At 41.9% G+C, this 19,656-nt stretch overlaps 1 protein-coding gene across 3 annotated transcripts in view; it reads left to right on the plus strand.

Annotated features, from left to right (window-relative positions):
- Positions 1-4,887: 4,887 nt before the first annotated feature.
- Positions 4,888-19,656, plus strand: part of LOC115177036 (protein Aster-A) — a 31,095-nt gene continuing 16,326 nt past the window's right edge. The window contains exons 1-5 of one of the 3 annotated variants that reach the window (XM_029737494.1): positions 4,888-5,300; positions 16,140-16,365; positions 18,266-18,286; positions 19,075-19,159; positions 19,310-19,413. In XM_029737494.1, coding sequence (XP_029593354.1) covers positions 5,182-5,300; positions 16,140-16,365; positions 18,266-18,286; positions 19,075-19,159; positions 19,310-19,413 — 555 coding nt within the window. In that variant the 5' untranslated portion in view covers positions 4,888-5,181. Of the gene's footprint in view, positions 5,301-12,796; positions 13,185-16,139; positions 16,366-18,265; positions 18,287-19,074; positions 19,160-19,309; positions 19,414-19,656 lie in introns of those variants that run through there. The other 2 variants (XM_029737492.1, XM_029737493.1) reach the window with 2 other exon arrangements.

The following is a 19,656-nucleotide window of genomic DNA, read 5'->3' on the forward strand; positions in this document are numbered from 1 at the left end:
CATTAGGCCATATGTTATGCAGGCTGATCGGTTATCTTTTTGGTCTCAAATGTTTTAAGGGAAAACTTACCACAAAGACCAGGAGTGTCTATAACTGTTGTGTCATTTTTCTTCCAGAATTCTTGCCAGCAAATTAATAGAATAAAATTCACCTCTTTTTTATTTTCTTGCTTTACTCCCCACGAGTTTCTTACATGAAATGGAGTGAACTAATTTCCAATAGGTTGCTATGTTGTTAACTTCACTATTGTGAATCAATATTTTTCTACCTTATTCAGGCAAGTTCTGATCTCCACTTAATCAGAGTTGGTTTGATATTTCCAATTGATAACTGTACAGATAAAAACGTATTGAAGTTTATGTATGATCTCTATCAATTAATCGGTGTCCATTACCTATTAATTTGCTCCAAACTACGAGAATAATAAAAATCCAGAAGCTATCGATGCAGTTTTCAGCCTACACTCTCGTCTACACAGTATGAGTTCGTATTTTACAATGCTATTTTTAGACCGTGTAAATTCATGCCTGTCTTGAATGTCCAACAGTTTTAGCGCGCCAAGGCGAAAGATGAGAAGTTAAAATCAATGTACATGTCACATGCGTCGATGAAAGGTGACCAAGGCGCAGCGGGTATAGTGCTCATCTTCGTGTATTTATTTAGAGAGAGTGAACACTTAAACAAATAACAAACGACAATCAACAGTTCTGTAAGGTACACCAACTATACAGAAAGCAACCACCCACAAACCCAAAGGAAAAAACAGGCTGCCTAAGTATGGCTTCCAATCAGATACAAAGAAAAACACCTGCCTCTGATTGGAAACCATTCTAGGCCAAACATGGAAAAAGTAAGTGACGTCACCCGATTGAAACGCTATTAGCGCGCACCACCGCTAACTAACTAGTCATTTCACATCGGTTACATCCTCCACCAAAAATGGGGTTGAGTGTAACCGATGTGAAATGGTCAGTTATTTAGCGGTGGTGCGCACTAATAGTGTTTCAATCGGGTGACGTCACTCGCTCTGAGACCTGAAGTAGTTGTTCTCCTTGCTCTGTAAGGGCCGCGGCTTTTGTGGCGCGATGGGTAACGATGCTTCGTGGGTGTCAGTTGTTAGTGTGTGCAGAGGGTTCCTGGTTCAAGCCCAGGTTGGGGCGAGGAGAGGGACGGAAGTTATACTGTTAGGCCATTTAAGCTTTGTCTTAACGCTAAGGTAGGCTAATGTGATTAACATGAGGTTGTAAGGTAAGTAACAAAAACATTTCCCAGCACATAGACATATCTGATATGGGCAGGAAGCTTAAATTAATTTCAAAGATGATGGTACAAAAATACACGTTTTTTTCTTGGTATTATCTTTTACCAGATCTAATGTTTTATATTCTCTTAAATTAATTTCACATTCCCACAAACTTCAAATTGTTTCCTTTCAAATCGTATCAAGAATTTGCATATCCTTGCTTCAGGTCCCGAGCTACAGGCAGTTAGATTTGGGATTTTATTTCAGGCGAAAATTGAAAAAAAAAGAGTTCGATCCTTATGAGGTATTTAACGAGCAACCGATTCTTATTTTATCCATCAATTAAATTGTTATTTGTTTGGATTCTTTCAGTGGCCTAACGTTTTGATTGAATGGTCTGTCAATGATGGTTTTAATCTCTGAGAATAGATGGACCCTATAGGCAATAACAAAATTGCAGTTGTAATGCACATTGTCCAATTAACAGTTTGGTTATGAAGGATGATTATTTTGATAAACATGTTGTCCACACTCTAAATGTAGAGAAAAAAATAAATAATTATTCAGTTTAATATCACTGACCAGGAAATGTGAAATAATATCAAATTTGTTAAGCAAATGAGGCAAGATAAAGACATGCGTATGTGTATTCAAATGTGTGCCTGTGTATAGTTTGCTTATAGGACACACATGATGCACAACTCGACAATGTTCCAGAATATCAAACCATCCGTTAATGTATTTGTCATTGTTGGCCTTTCCTATTCGTGTCAGAAGTGGGATGGAAAATGAAGTTATTATATTCTATTGTATTCTATTTTTAATAACTCCCTTGGCAAAGCTAACTTTTTTTCAACTGTCAGTCTGATGCACAGGAAGGGTTGACTCAGCATCAACAAGACGTATCAGATGTCCTCAGATATCTTTTATCAGGATTCTGAAGCTCATTCAATGCCAAATGACTTGGAAACACAAGGCTATTGCAATAGAAGGCAAGGTCAACAAAACAGATGACTGAAGGATAAAATAATGACAAAAAGACCCAAGGAGCAGATAGCCTACGAGGATCTAATAACATGCTGTTCATCACCTCTTTACCTTGTCTGTATGTACACATGTCTACCTCACATGTTTTCAAATGTATTTGTTATGTGGTGAAATCTCAGCTGGTTAATGAAATGTGCTCTACTGATGTTTAGTAATTTGATATGCGCAATAACAAGAGATGCAATTCATCTCTGTCAGGGAATGTCTAGGTCTTGTTTGTATGTTCTGGATGTCTAGGACATTCTCATGTGATGCAACCACACGCGCGCGCACACACACACACACACACACACACACACACACACACACACAGACAGGTATACTTAGGCCTTGAGGGTTGACAACTTTAAAGCTTTAAAACAAATATTGACTCATGATAAACACAGTTACAGTTGCGTATGAAACTGATGCCTGTTGATGTGGGGGGGGGGCATCCATTTGTTATGTCGCTTTCACCACTCCTGTATAGGACACACACACCTCCCCTCTCTTTATTCCAAACCACACATGCTGGTGTTTTTTATTTTTAGCCCAGATCAGGTTTCTAGTTCCCCATTCTGCGAAGGGAAGCGTTCGGCAACACATCTCTCTGTGACGTGAAGTGGTTGGCGCAGGCATAAACTCAGATTCTCGTTGAGTCGTTGGCACCATGGAACTGGAGCTGTCCAAGTGTGTATAACGGGATGTAATTACCATGAAGCGGAAAGATGTAAATCAAAGAGGGAATTCTGAAAATGCTAAGTAATTGCGACCAGTATTGGCTATTCTCCGGGATAGTTGTCTTGTGAAATAGTCTGATAAACTGAAGCTCGAGTGAAACTAATAAAAACCTGTGAGAGGAGCAGCTTTTACCAGCAACATTATTCAGGTATGGACGTATAATAATGTGATAGATTTGTTTCATTTGGTTTATTTATCATATTAAATGTAACAAACGAACACACCAACGTATTTTATTGATTAGACTATTGATTTGATCTTTCTATGCATTTTACATATAGCCCTGTAGCCCACCTGTCCCTGAAGTATCAATCATGATGTAGACAAACTGTAGACTGAGCAGTCTATTTCTTCAAAAACTTTATCACACGTTTTTGAGGTAACGACTAAGTCAACTTTACTTATTTGTCACGTTATAGCCTAGTTACACATGTACTTATACAATATAGGCCTACACAGAAACGAGGGTGAGCAGAGAGACCATATTGAATTTACTTATGTAAATGAATATTGTCATGTGCATGAACACTGTCCATGTCTCTGCCCCTGTCTAGATGCCACACACGAACATTGACCTGTTGACCATTGCACTTTCATAGTAACCTAAATATTATACCTTTATATCATACATCTTTTTCGGCTACTAAAATGATTATTATTAATTATTATTGTTATTATTATTATTATTATGTATTATTAGTATACAAATAGGTAACTGTATTGTGTCTGTTGTCTTTCTGATATAATGTCCAAGTGGTGAAACCAAATTCTCTTGTTCCTTGTCAATATCCCCTTCTTGCTTTCAGTCTTCTTCCAGAACAAGGTGACCTGTCCTTCGCCCAGCGCCAGCAGCCGCGAAGTATTCGACTATATGGATAAAGTATCTCTCAGCTCCGCCCGAAATGATCAGTTACAGCTCAGAGAGTAGCCGATAGCAGCAATGGTGGGCCAGCGTGACCTAGCTCATAAAGGTGAGACCCGGACTAATAAACCTATATTAATCCATAATACCAAGGTTGTTTCATAGTCATTTAAATATATGTGTATTTAGTTGTACTTTTCCTGTGTGAAGTTTCAAGCGTGGTTAAGTCCATCATTTTGCATAACATTATTGTGACTGCACATATTTTAATCACAAGAGGGCGCAACAAGTCTATTCCTGCCCTTCTATACATTTCTATATGCATTATTGGACTTGGTTTAAACAGCTCCCATGGTATTAAGTCATTAATTGAGAGGCATTACAGATTGACAGATTGTTGTGGGCGCTATCCATGCGATTTATATTCTAGTGTTGATCGTTGAGATGGCGTTGATTCAGTAACCTGTGGCTGAATAAAGTTTCACCGTTTTAAGCCCGCCCTACTAGGATATAGCTTCGTCTGATTCGCTTAAAGTGCTTCCCATCATCATGAGAACCCGTTATTTCTCCTCCGGCGTTCTTATCACCAGACTGCACCACAAGTTTTGGGGTTTGGGTTATAATTAAAAATGATTACGGAACAATGTATTATTATTTAGCAATATTTGAACGCATTTAGAGAAACATCAACCCAGAGTTAGATATTTTTGTTGGTCTGGAACATAATGTTACATTTTAGAAGTAGTCAGGGAATATACTAATATATATGACTGTTGATGCCCCCCTCTTCAAAGTTTTTGTTTGGCTCTGTTGAGATTCTGCTTTTCGGTTCGATCGATTTCTGTCTTGCAGAAGTTATTTAGCCAACAACTTAAGTGCTAGACACAAAAATGGGAAACATTAAAGTTTCCCATGTGAGACTCATCATCGATGTTTAAGCCAACAAGATAAAAGCACAAGAAATACCAGCAAGCAATGTAGGTAGCGTTAGCAAGCCAGTTAACGTCACACCATCAGCCAGCAGACAACGAACCGCGTTACCCGGTGCTTAGCTAGCTGGCTTACGACGGCGTTAGTATAACTAGTTAAGGGTGTTGTTGTTGTTAGCTAGCCAACAGTTAGCTCGCTTCAACTAGGCAAATGTCAGAATAAACAATACATTGACTGCTTCTATGTTCCACCAGTAGCTAGCTACGTCTATAGCCAGAAAGTTTGGTTAGCTAACTAGCTATCTTGTCAGTCAGGTCTCTGTCGGCTAGCTGCCTGCTGTGTTGGCAGTAGGAGTGGAGGGTTTTACTTCTCAAAAGGATGCTGCTAATGGGATCCTGTGAAAAAGTGGATTTTAATATCGCTCCTCGCACTGTCGCTCGGCTTGTCTTCGAAGCCGAGCAAGATAATCGAAATGGGGGAAATTCATCAAATGGGAGGTAGGACTGAATGCAACGGTTAACCGTTTAAAGTTTGTGTTGTGCAATCAATCAAATGTATTTACAAACCCCCTTTTGCATCAGCAGATGCCTAAACCCCCAAACAGCAAGCAAATAAGATGTAGAAGCACGTTGTTGGCAACTTCCTCAGAGGCTCTGAAGATATTGAAAGCTTGGCAAGCCAGTTAGCTAGGCTAATTTTAGCTAACTAGTTACAATACTAATGTATTTTTATTGTACCGACCAAAGACTGGTTAGCTAACTAGACAGACTGTATTGAATACAGACTGGATACCGTTACTGTATTGAAACCCGTTTGAAGTTGTGAATATTAGCAACCCAACTGTTACCCAGTAACTTCTTGGCCCTGCCTGAACAGACTTGTTGTCATCAATGCCATGATCCTATTTTACCCATGCATTTGAGTCATCATGACCTTTAAGACTGGAGCCAGGTTAGTATTGCACCTACAGAAGCATGATTTGGCGAAGTCCTTGCTGCTGATCGTTTAATGCCCACCTGAATCTCTGGTGTGTTTTATTGCTAGTTTACAAGATATGGCTGTGTGTGAAGTAAAGATGGAGAGGGTCACACGAGTATTACCATTGATTACTCTGAGCAAACAAGAGCATGCCAAGATTTATCTTGTGCAAACAGAAGAGCAAATACACTGTAGGGCTTGGGCCTTGACTTCAACAGGTGCCTGCATTGAATTGGTCAAAAGCAGCTAGACTATATATATATATATATATATATATATATATATATATATATATATATATATATATATATATATATATATATATATATATATATATATATATATATATATATATATATATACATACATACATACATACATACATACACACACACACACACACATTATCATGTCTGACAATATGATGTATGTTTGGCATCATCAGTGCTGGCCATGACTGACTGGCTGAGATAGTTGATTTGGCTTTGTCGATTAAAATTGCTCCACCATTTCCAGGTTTCCTCATTTCAGTTTGTGACAAAACAAGCGATTTTATAGTGTAGAGAATCATATCATTGTACCATCTAAACCGCTGTGAAATATTTTTTCCATAATCAAAAATTTTGCATTTTCAGCTGTTTTGAAGCTGGTGCACAAAACTGGGAAGCATAGAAATAGCACACATAGAACAGATCTACTGTTTGTTAGACATCCTATGTGATTTTTGTCTGGTCGCCCAAAAAGTTACATATTGCAGCTTTAAGAATGAAAAGAAGGGATGTTAATGTGGTTGAGCTGAACCTTGAGATTTGAAGGAGGGGAGATGTTGACGTGTTGTTGGTGTTTCAGCTGATCTTTGAGATGGGATAAAGGATTATTGTACGTATTGTATATGTTTTTTGTTTTTAAAAAGTGCTTGAATAGCTTGATCTCTCCATTTGACTCCCAAGTGCGCGCTATAATCACTTTTACTGACTTAATACCAGAAGGGAGCAAACCTGCAAAATCTGTCTAACAGCAATTTCCAACCAAACAATGCATTAAAAGCAATCAGACACCACTGATATTGGACACGGAATACATAACTTCCATCGATCTGTCTCTCTGATTATCAATAATTCACAAGCAGTCTATGTCATGCAGTACTTCCTGATACCATTTGAGGTCAGATCACAAAACCAATCGAAATAGACACCAACATGTATCAAAGTAACTGGGATCATCTTTTGTCCAGAAACTGATTTTCTACGATGTTAGTTTTTTTTTCTGTCTATTAAGGGAGAATTAGACTGTTAGCCAATACTACAGTCTCTCTTCTCCTCAGCCCCCTGCTACAGCCGGACATAGATCGTTATCTCTCCCACTGCAAGTTCAACTGTTGCTATGATGAGACCAATTGTGAAACTGCACGCCCTGTGAACTTGGCTCAAGGTAAGAGGGAGAGCAGGCACATCGAAGGAGAGACGGAGACATCGGACAGAGGGAGAGTTGAGGAAGTGAGGAACAAAACTACTGACGACTGACAAAAAGAGGCAAAGAAGCCTTACGCACAGAGCATGAGGTGGAGAGTTGGGAAAGATTAGAGAAGACTGCATTGGATTAAATTCAATGAGGGCCCCACCCTGGCTGCAACATTGACTAAAATTAGCGGGTGACGCTAACGGCTGTAACCTAGTGTAGTACTGTCATGCCCTACATTACCATGGAGAATAAAACCTGCCTTCCATAATGGGATCTTTCATACTGCACCATCTGGATGTCTCTGGAAACATGAGGTACATTCACAAATGTTAGCCTAGCTGGTCTAGGACCAGTCCACAATTGATTTGTACCAAAATGCTGTGATCGGATCTCAGACCGACTTCCTCAACATCCTGACTTGGTGTCAGCATCATTCATCTGGGTGTTTTGAAGTAAAACAATTGGTCTGAAGAAGCTCTGAGAATGATGACCATGTCTGTGCTGGCCACCACCGGACCAGAAAGCGGCGGCTCCATGACGCAGCTCGTCCCCATCCCCACGCTGAACATCCTCCCCCCGTCCTCAGACACCGATGCCTGGTCTCGCTCTCCCAGCCCTCGGCCTCCCCGCCGCCACCGGTGCTCCGGCCCCCTTCGGAGCAGAGCCCGGACCAAGAAGAGGAGCGATGGAGAACAAGAGGAGTCACCCAAACCCCGGTGGGACGGCACTGAGGAGGAGGGGAGGGTGAAGGGGAGCGCTGCCCAAAGAAGCCCCTCACTTCTCCCTTCACCCCTCTTGCCCCCCCACGTGGAGGACGCGGTCCTGGGCCCTTCCCTGGACCTCTTACTACCCCCGTCGTCTCGCACCTCCTGGTCACGTAGCTCGTCTCCCGGCAGGCGTTCACGCTGGTCCCTCAGGAGTCTGCTCAGCAGGGAGTCTGACTGGGACAGCTGCAGGTCAGTGCTCTGCGCTCTATCTCTCTCCTCTCTAGGACAGGCAGGCAGCCAGAGGCCTCAGGTTCCCTGCAGACTCCCTTCAGAAGCCCCTCAAGGCCCTCCCATCTAGGGATGGGCTCAGTTATCTGCTAGCTGCAGGACTTTGGTTCATGGCCTAGTCATGTACTGAATCAGGAAACTGTAACTTAAGGCACTTAGTGCATTTTATGTCTAAGCATTAGGCTAAATGATCATTCACAGGCAACATACTTCACTGATATTACATTAGATAGTCTCCTCATCTTGTCACAGATAAAAGATGTCACTGTTGTTTGACAGCGAGTGGAGTTTTCTGTAATGGCACACCACAAGCCAACTATTTGGAAAGGGCACAGCAGACAGGGCTTATTGGTTAAGCACTAAAACCGCGGAGGGCAGATTATGCTGTTAAAGTCCTGGTGAACTCCAATCTGGGTTATATCACAGTTTGATTTGGTCAGGCAGGCAGAGGAACATGTTCATCATGCTCTTATAGTATTTCAGAGAACAAAACCATTAGCCCATGTCACAATATTAAAGGTGCTACCTCACCATAATTGAAGTAAGCCTGCATCTTAAATTATATTCTAGAGAAATTGTAACATTTTGAGAGAGGAAGAGAAATAAGCATATGAAGACAAAGGCATGAGGCTGAAAAGAGAGTAGGCTAAATGAAATGTTAGGGAAAACGAGAGGTCTATCTGTTGTAGCTAAGAGAGAGAGAGCGACCTCCGCTTGGTCAGTCACAAGGAGCAGGGAGGCGGGTTTGTGTGCACCGCTCATCCTGCTTAGAATGCATGACATCACCGCCGGCCAATAGGAGCCCACGCTTCGTCTGATGATGTCACCTCCGTCCAATAGGAGGGGGTGCTGCATAGCCCGCAGTGTCCTCGGTGGGCCTGTTAAAGGGCCATCCAGGCAGGCAGAGCGTGTTCCTCTCTCCGCTCCATATGAACAGCTGTGCCCTTGTCCTGTTTATTTACCAACCAGTTTTATTGACCCAGTTTTTGTTTTGTTTAATGAAACATATTACTGAGATAGACCTCTGACATTATTTTACAGCTCCTTAATGATACTGCCTGTATTTTCTATGTAAGGTGGTTAAATCTATATTAATTAGTTGAAACAATAACAAAGCGGCCACCCCGCCTCTGTTTTGGTAAACAGCTAAGGGATGGGCCTGGATAAATGTAACCACTTTGAAATTCATAGACCGAGCTATGGATATAAGGACTGACCATCAATGCTGTCAAAATAATAGTTTTTGCTTTTACATTGTTTACAGTAAAAAAATGTGGTACGCCAGTTGAACTAAGCTCATAAGTTATCGTCAAGAATCAATGGCTATATATTTTTACATTTGACATTTTAGTCATTTAGCAGACGCTCTTATCCAGAGCGACTTACAGTAGTGAATGCATACATTTCATACAATTTCATACATATCATACATTTTTTTCTGTGCTGGCCCCCCGTGGGAATCGAACCCACAACCCTGGTGTTGCAAACACCATGCTCTACCAACTGAGCTAACGTTTGGGCTATATAATTAATTCAATGCTTAATCGACGATTTCATTGATCATTGAATCATTCATTCAGAAATTGATGTAGCAACTAAGGATTCCAGTTTTAAAAATTAAGGATTTACAGTTGGGAGAACGTAAGACTGAAACCCGAGATGTTACAGTGCACTATAGGAAAAAAATAAAATGCAAGTGTACAGGCCTAAATGAAAACAGTGCACCGCTATTGTTAGTATGAACGACACCCGTTCACTGCAAACACACCTGAGTGTTGTTTGTTTAGGCTACATGCATCATCTAAAAGCAAGGGCTTTGTTTATCTACAGTAAACACATCATACTTATCTATGCACTTCTCCTGTTGTCTGAATGTTGCCATAGTCAAATGATATACCACTGTTTGACAATACATTAGGTTCTGAGTGAATCCTTTTCTAGATGCAGTCAGAGCATCAGGCAGGTAATACAGTGAGAAATGAGAGTGCTGGTGGTATTCATATATAAAACAGAAAAGGCCATGGCTGTGAATGATAAAGTCATCTTGTCATCAACACTTCATTGATCAAGTTGTTGTGAAATCCAGGCATTTTCTGTTTTGTTCCGGTGTTTTGTAACACCAGCCGACTGTCTCTGATGTTTGAGACGACACATGAAATCATTAGGCCTGAGACTATTTGGACTCATTCCCATTTAGCCTGGACGCGTTAATACAATGAGGCACAGTATTCTTATATCATTAAAACACTAGCCAGTTCATTTCATGTCTTTGGTTACCATTGTTTTTGTCTTGTTGCATGAAATAAACCCACAGTGTAGATGAGAATATTTGACAGCCACACCCTGACGGGAACGGATGATTAAGGCCAATGAAGGCGTTTTAGATATGGTTAGGCTAATGACCTCTGCGTGGTCGCTGTGGTGGTCTCAACAGACGGCTGATTTCCATGGGGATCTGAATAACGATTTGCATTGGAAGAACATGGAAGGATTCCAATGCAAATAATGAGTTTTAATACAGTCGAGTATTCTGGGGTGTTTTAGTGGGGGAGGCAGTTGATTTGAATCAGAGGCCAACAACTCGTGTGCGAAGCAGTCTGACGTGGAGAAATGCGAGCTGTGTTATGCCAGGCATGTTCCTACAAGATGCTGTGTAGCCACATCTCCCAGTCATTCTATTGTAGAGACTTGGTAGTTAGGCTAAATATTAGCCTTAGTCTACTAAGGTGATATTACCTCTGCCTTAAACCTCAGATAGGCTACATAGTCTATAGGCTCCTTTTGGCTGACTCCAACACTTTGTTGGTTGGGGACAGCTGTGTTGTGTGTTTTATCTATCAGAGATCAAGTTGGATTCCTCAAAAAGCACCTTTTCATGGTGATCAAACCTCAGTCACTTGCGTAACACTGACCGCACAACACTGACCGCACAACACTGACCGCACAACTGTCTAAGCAGTAGCAGAATTGTAGTCTGAGCGACAGCGCGGCAACCTCTTCCAATATAAGGCTAGTAAACGGCCTCGCAAATAGCCAACAGTTCTGTGTTAGGCTATCAGGTCTCAACACCACACTCTTGAAATCAGTTAACATCTTAAAGATTGCACTTCCTTTGGCGGTTTAACAAAGTGTTAATGTAAGACAAACGTGACGTGTACCATGTCTCCATAACCTGTTAGGTGACAGTAATATGGAGGGTGGGGGAGGGGTTCATCTTTCCTCCAGCTCCACCACTGTTGAATGCACACTTGATGCTGAACAACTAAAAGCATCACATTTAAAAAGTAGGTTAGGCATATGTTCTTTACCCTTGGGCTGGTTTTTTTGTGAACACGTCATCAAACATTACTTGCAGACTGGGGTTAAATTAACTGAGGTGAAGGGAAAACAACTATCTTATACATGTCCTCCCTGTCTGTTAAGGCCTGACCTGCTTGGCAGACGGATATCTAATTGAGTAATTGGCGTTGACCCCCCCCCCCCCTCCAATTCACCTCTCTGCTGGCCACATAATCCCATTTGATAATCCACCGACACACAAAAACAACTGCAGATCAATTGTCTGCAGGCCAAGCCATTGTGTCTCTCTGTAGCCTATATTTGAGGTGTTTGGTGTCGCCCCCAGTTCATCATATTTATGTTTGGATTAACGTTGACTAATTGAGTTTTGGTTCAGGTCTCCCACTCAGCAGAAGGCTGCCTCAGACATTTTTTTCTGCTAGATAGTTTGGAACGGTGCCTCACCTGAAAATGTGCTGAGCACAGGCCTAAAACACCACTCAACTAATTAGCCCAGAGAACATTGATCTCTCCACATTGACGTTGTGCAACCACTGCTCTTTGGTAATAAGGGACTTTCTGTTGAATGTGCCGGGGACCAGATTCTTCTCCACTCTTTATTTCTCTCTCTCTGTCTAAGCATGTTCTTGTTCTTTCTCTTGCGCCCTTCTTCATCCCCGCCTGCCCTATGAATGGAAGAGATTACAGTAGGCACTCCTGTACCTCAGAAAAGCAGATTACAGAGGGAGGGAGCGCGCAAGAGAAGGGGGATCTGTACAGCATGGATTATGATGTATTCTACTCAGTGGGTCTCTAATCCAGAGATGGACAGAGCGATTGTGGGTTGAACGACTGGGTGGGCTTCGGTCAGGATAATTACAGTCAGTGTGATAAACCATGTTAGCAAACGGCTGTGATATTTTATTACACCATGTTAGGCCTGTATTTATATAATCTGTCTACAACTGGCCCTAGTTCATGTTTGCATTTACTCTTTCATAACCTTTCCCAGTACTGTCTTTATTGATTTTAAAATAACTCAAGTCCTCTAAAACCTATTTTTGAATCTCCCAGTTCAACGCTACACTCGTAGAAAAAAAGGGTTCCAAAATGGTTCTTTGGCTGTCCAGGTAAAACTCTTTTGGGTTCCATGTAGAATCCTCTGTGGGAAGGGTTCTACATGGAACCAAAAGGGTTATACCTACAAGGTTTCTCTGAAGAACCCTTTTAGGTTCTAGGTGGCACCTAGTTATTTTTTTTTCTTCCCAAGAGTGCACTGCTACTGTACATCCGTGCATGGCCTCTTGTGCCTCCACCTCCCCCCTCTCTCTGCTGCCTGTGTGTTCAGTACGGATTACTTATGGGCGCAGCTTGTCAACGCTAGTTTGCCCAGACACGGAGTAGGAGACTGGTTGAGGTCGCGCTACCTGCCTGGATGCGAGGGAAGGATGTTGGTGATGGGGAAGTGAAACAGGTCGCACATGAAGTGCTCTTTTCTATTCGGGGACCCCTGTGCGTTTTTATATCCGACAAAACAGACATCGGGATGGACAGTGTAGCGTCGGCTGGCTCGGCGCAGTGCACACAGGACCGGTGCCCTAGTGATACAGATACTATGAAGCAGCGTGTGGACATCACGTCCAAATTTAAAACACCTCATGACATGGAGTAAGTGGCAAAATGATTATTTACGTAATGGGGTTGTCTGCCCTCCAAATGGAAATATTTCTGCTGTTTGTCCTCGTATTTAAATGCATTTCATAAAGGTGTAGGCTGCACTCGTATCCATGTGGTTGGGAAACAGGGAGGTCAGTGATTGCCTGTTTGAAAGATGGGCTGGTAGAAAGGATATGAACGTCGTTTGATTCGAATGGCCATTTCGGCACCCTTGTCTGCTGTAATTGTGCGTCTATAGCAGTCTGAAATCAGCGACCTAATTTGGCTAATTTCTGACAGCATCTGTTATTGTGCTTGTATAACTCATACTTCCCTAGACAGTGCGATTTCACGCAGTTACATTGTAACCATGTCGGTGTTTACGTTCTGTTGTCTGACCGGCGCTGTGAATGGCGGTGGCGTTGATTTTGCGCCTGACTGTCATGTGCTTGGATGAAAGTCGTCTTCTGAAAACAGCTCTAAACAAAATATATGCAATATTCAATATTGTGGTAGTTCCATTTGACAGTCGTTTGCATCTCTACATTGCATGATGTGTGATTTAGTTTGTAAACTCACTGACAGATTGATACTGTCCGGGTCGGTCACACCAGTGACGTTTTGAAGGGTCACACCCCATATAATTACAATACCAGAAAAGACATGAACCTTCTTATGATAAGATAAACTTAAAACCATTTTGGTCAGGGGGTTGGGTCAACCATGGCTTGCCATTTCTGTGATAAGATATTATTTAAAATAAGGAATTTGAAGAATTGATCTACACTGTATGTTAGCTAGCCAGCCAGTCAGCCTTTTTTTAGAGGAATGATTCCATTCACACAGTGCAATCAATCCACAGCCATACACTGTCTGAAATCAGTTGGTGATAGGATTTAGACAAGTTGTAAATGTAACAAGTAGGCCTACTGACATTGTATCATATAATAGCACTCTCAGCTTTCCAGGAAAACACACATTTCTACATTTATGTTATGTTTGTATATATTTTAGAGGCAATTTATACCAAAAATGTGCATAAAACCTTTTATAAACTAATTATATGACAATATTTTAGATTGATGACAATTCTCACACAATTTCTGATATCACATACCTTTTTATTTTCCTGCATAAGGAAAATTAGGATTATGCCTCTACTGCCATTAATTCCAATTAGACTGGTTTGGAATTCTCCCTGACCAATATGGCTGCCATTTTCCATTCTGGAACTTTGTGTTCAATTACATATCTCCTCTAGTAATTTAGTAGGATCTCTATGGGACACTGTCCCAGACTGAACACAACAACAAGCCTATTAGTGTAGGTGGGTAGGCCTGTATGCGGATATAATTAGCTCTACTGTACTTCGACTGTGCGCACAATTTAGTTGCAATGATGTCACTGAATCCTCACCCACCTGTACTGCAGGGTTTCCCAAACTTGGTCTTCCCCCCCAGCACTACACAGCTGATTCAAATAATCAACGCTTGATGATGAGTTGGCTATTTGAATCAGCTGTGTAGTGCTGGGCTAAAACCAAAACGTGCACCCAGGGTGGGCCCCAGGACCGAGTTTGGGGAAACTGTACTGTACATGGATAAAGTGCTTTGAGATCATTTCTGAATGCACAAATCTGTCAGCAGGCATCACCCCAAGTGTTGGCTCATTCCTATGATTTCATTATTCAGAATCACAGCTACTATTGGGTTTTTTCTTCACAAGGGGGCTGTTACCTTGGCGATAATGCTGATATTAACACCTAGTCACCCCCCCCCACCACCACCACCACCTCTGGTCACCACGACAACCGGCAATTGGACTAGTGTGGATTCAATGCATTTTGGCAGTAATGAGAGAAGAGTTGGAGGACAGAGCCGAGGAAAGGGAAGGGAGACTGCAAGGGAGAAGGGGAAGCTGACTGAACTGAGACTACGGATAGAAAAAACACTGGGGGGGGAGAAGAGGGGAACACTGAGAAAAGAGAAACAGAAGGTGCCGGAAGAGAGGGAGAGAGAAAAAGATGGGGTGACCAATATGATCTAGAGGGTGGTGTTGGTGTATAAATGCTTCTGGCTGTATACAGTGGAGTGATTACTCAGTGTCGGTGTGTGGGCTATGAGTTATTGTTTGAGATTAACAAAATTATCAAATGAGCTCACACAAGTAGACCACAGTGTCCGTTTTCAGAGACTGTTTTTGTGTGTTAATAGCTCGTTAGTACGATATGATTCTGAGAGTCAAAACAGAAGGCGGTTGTCAGTTTTCACCGAACTGCAAATGAAGCGCAAGTCTGCAACCATGGAAACTTTTATGATGGCATCAATATAGCCATTTTTACGGGGCCATGACCTGAACTCTGAACATGAGATGCACATATTATGACAGCAATATAGGTTTGACCTTGTCTTTGAGTTCAGAATGTCTGCTTTCACTAGAAGGAAGACAACAGGTGTGTAGTATGCTTACACAACCATGCTACCTTGATAAAAGTGCTCTTAATAAAAACCTCCATTGAATATTTTCTGCCCTAATGTGTTTCTCATGTAGGCGTATTCATTCTTGCTCAAGTGCCTTGGAAATAAGATCAATTGAGCAACAGCCCCCACCTACTGTACTATTACCAAGCTGTGCTTTTTTTCATTTATGTTGATGGTAGAGGAAGGATCCACAAGGTTCATACCACTGCACTGCCACAGGTAGGATTCCTAGGCTATATAGGAATGGACAGTGTCTGACCGCTCTAATTGCCACCAATCAGTTGGGTGAAAGGTTAGAGTTAGTGGTTGGTGATTGTGTGTTTTTAGCTAAATACAAAAGCACAGTTCTTCCATCCTTTCCGGCATGGCCAGATGGGCTTAACTACTTACATCTTTGGCCACTGAAATCTTGAGGATGACATGAATATGAATGTCTGTACTCTTTCCCTTAGCCTACCACTAATCTCTTCTATCTCTCTCTCTTTAGTACCGCCAGTAACTCTCCGCGCAGCACCCCTGGCAGCTCCCCCTCTCTGCGCCGCCGGGTGCTGGGAGGTAGTGGTGGGGGCGGAAGCAGGACCAGCGACGCGGAGGGTGGCCCGGGGGAGCGCAGCGGGGAAAGGAGAGGTTCGGACAGCCCCCTGCTCTCCTCCTCCTCTGCCGCCGCCTCCGCTTACCCAATCGCCTCGCGCCATTTCAGCCGCAATGCCAAGGTAACGGTGCCCCGTCTCATGCCACTCTCTCATTTTGTTATGTCAACAATATACCGGGGCCATATTCCATAGGAAAAGGAGGTGGAGCGTTGCAGATAGAAATGTCATGAATAGAGCTGACGTGATTCCTTTGTCTACATGTCAGAGAGGCATTTGTGTATTTCTATACTATATTTCTATCTGAACGTTCCACAACTATGTGCCCTGCTGAACACAGCCCTGCTTAATGTAGAGATAAGGACACACATGACAACACAGGGACACAGCCACGCAGTCAGTAGTCATTGGCCGTGTGAGAATACCCATACTTGTGTTGTAAATAGTAGCCATTTTGGGTAGGTGAAAAAAGTAACTTTTTTAATAGTATGTGAAATGTGGTGCTTTAAATGTCAGGATGTCATACTCATTTCGGCATTTAATGAAATAGAATTTGCTGAACACATGAGGAAGAGAATAGTCTTTCGAGACCCAAGTGTGTCTGACAACAGCTGATAATCAGCTGATGGGAGGTGCTGTACCAAAATTGAATGAATGGAGTAAAAGCAATTGCCATTAGATGATACATTCTCCGTAGGATGCCTAGTATGCTGATATTTGTTGCTTACTGCATTTTGTTTCACGAAACAGTATGTTCTAAATAGTATGTGGTACGATTAGTACACAGTATGTGAGTTTAAGTAATGGTGTCAGCATGCTTCAGTTCGGCTGGCGCCTAGCTGAACTCGTCTAACCGAATGAGTGTGCTTGCACACTCACTTAAAGACCTTAGCTGGAAAAACTAGAAAAAGCAGCAATAGTACTGTTTGTCCGTTTTGACCCACCATAGCCAGTATAAACTTCCTCAAAATAGTCAGAATTAATCTAAAATAACTCAAGAAATCTGTAATTAATTTTGACCTTTTTGCAGAGGAGATCTGTCGCACACTTTGACATCTAACTCAAATGTTTGGTGTAGTATTTCTTAATGACAAAATGTGCACCAAATGTCATTGAATGACAAAGACTTTATTGAAGAATCCCTACTGTTGACCAATCACCGGCGAAGGGGCGTAGACTTCGCCTTGCCTCCAGAAAAAATGTTGTGAGCCCGACCAGCCGAAGTCCCCTGAAAAAAGAACTCACGAATTCCAAAACTAACAAAAACGTCACAAAATGTCATAATATATGCAGAAACTCTTGCGAACTGTTTTGGCTGGGAAGCCTTAAGTAGTAGACAAGCCAGATTTTGCACACGGCCAGTGTTAAATGGAATTGGAATAGATTGACTGTGGGCAGATTGTCAATGCATGAATCATGGGCTACAAGCCAAACGCTAAAGGCTCAGTGCAGTCAAAAATATGAGTTTTGGAAAAATATTGTGAAATTTAGAAAATTATGATGTCATTTTAGTGTAAGAGCTGTTTGAAAATACCATCTGGCATTTCAACCTGTTTTGGTGGGATGGAGTTCCAAACCTCTAACAATAACAGCTAGTTTTCAGTTTTCCCTCCCCACTCCCAGGAAGTCTTAGCAAATATCTTGCTTAAGGAATTGCACTTTGCTAAGAAGCTATTTTGTTTATTTTTGACCATTTTGATTGTTTTTAATCACAGTAAGGTACATAATTTTTACACAGAAATGATTTAATATTAAGATAAAAATGGCTGCATTAGACCTTTTTTACACACATAAAAGTCAGAGATGATAGAAACACACACAGCGAGCTTGATAAATGACCAGAACATCAAGGAACGCCATACAGGCCTAATGGCTAGTTTTTCCGCAGTGTCCCATTTGAACCTATTCCCCAACTACATGAATGTCAAAATAGATAAGACTCTACATTTACTGTTTGAGGATGGAGGAGCCTTTTGGATGCTGTTCATCACTGATTGTGTGCTGTTCTTTTTTTCCCTTGCAGAAAATGCAGAGCTGGTACAATGTAAGTATACACTTTAAGGAACTGTTCATTAGGGGCTCACACTCCGGTGCACTTTATTCTGCTGACAGTAGCTACAGTGTTTCCTGGTTGGAGTGCACAGTACAGTATGAAATAGCACTTTACAGTGAAATGGCACCAATCGATGCCAAAAACGGTTTCTGTTAAATTGCCACCCCCTCGTTTAACCATTTCACTAAGCTTTGAACCTAAGCTGATTTAACTGTTCATTCACCTTAGTGTTCTTCTCATTTACCTTCTCAGTCTGTCGGTTTTACCTCAGGGACATTTTATCTGATGTAATCTCACATGGCAGATGTACAGTGGGGTCCAAAGGTATTTGGACAGTGACACATTTTTTGGTGTTTTGGCTCATAATTTTGAAATGATACAATGACTGACTAGGAGGTTAAAGTGCAGATTGTCAGCAGTCTTGTTGTGAGTCACAAGCTTGATGTAGTTATTGCGTGCTAGGAATATGGCAACCAATACTGCACTTTTGACTACTTTAATACACCTATTAGTGAATTTGTCCAAATACTTTTGGTTTTTTGGTTCACCCGATATGGATGAAAATCCCCTCAAATTAAAGCTGACAGTCTATACTTTAACCTCTGTCATTTTCTCATTCCAAATCCAAAGTGCTGGAGTACAGAGCCAAAACCACACACTGAGTTCCAAAAGTATTTGGACAGTAACAATGTATATACAATATTCACAGACACGACTGGTTCTGCAAGATTATATTTGATAACGCATAGAACAGCAACAAAGTAATCTTTCTCTCTCAGGTTCTCAGTCCCACTTATAAACAGCGCAATGAGGATTTCCGCAAACTCTTCAAGAAGCTGCCAGACACGGAACGCCTCATAGTGGGTGAGTGACACACACGTGTACACACACACACACAAGTACTTTGTGTGCGAGATTGCATCTCTGTGCTGACACTGTGGAAGTGAAGGGCCGACACTGTTGCTTTGTCAGCCTGATGTCTCCCCTCCAACCTCCTCTTCCTCTCCTCCCCAGACTACTCATGTGCGCTGCAGAAAGACATCCTACTCCAGGGGAGACTATATCTGTCAGAGAACTGGCTCTGCTTCTATAGCAATATCTTCCGCTGGGAAACCACTGTAAGTTATGGACGCACACACACGTTTTGTTCTTCTATCTTCGTCGGGAGCTACATTGAGTCCCAATAAACCCAAACCCTAAACCTAACTCCTTACCCTAATTGCAACCCTAAACCTAACATCTGAGCTTTAAATAGCCTTCATCCTCATGGGGATGTGGGAAATGTTTTCCAAGTTTTACTATCCTTGTGGGGACTTTGGGGGATTTTAGATCCCCACGAGGATAGAACAACCCCCCCCCCC

The sequence above is a fragment of the Salmo trutta genome, chromosome 37 (assembly GCF_901001165.1).
Source record: "Salmo trutta chromosome 37, fSalTru1.1, whole genome shotgun sequence".
In the NCBI taxonomy this organism is placed as follows: Eukaryota; Metazoa; Chordata; class Actinopteri; order Salmoniformes; family Salmonidae; genus Salmo; species Salmo trutta.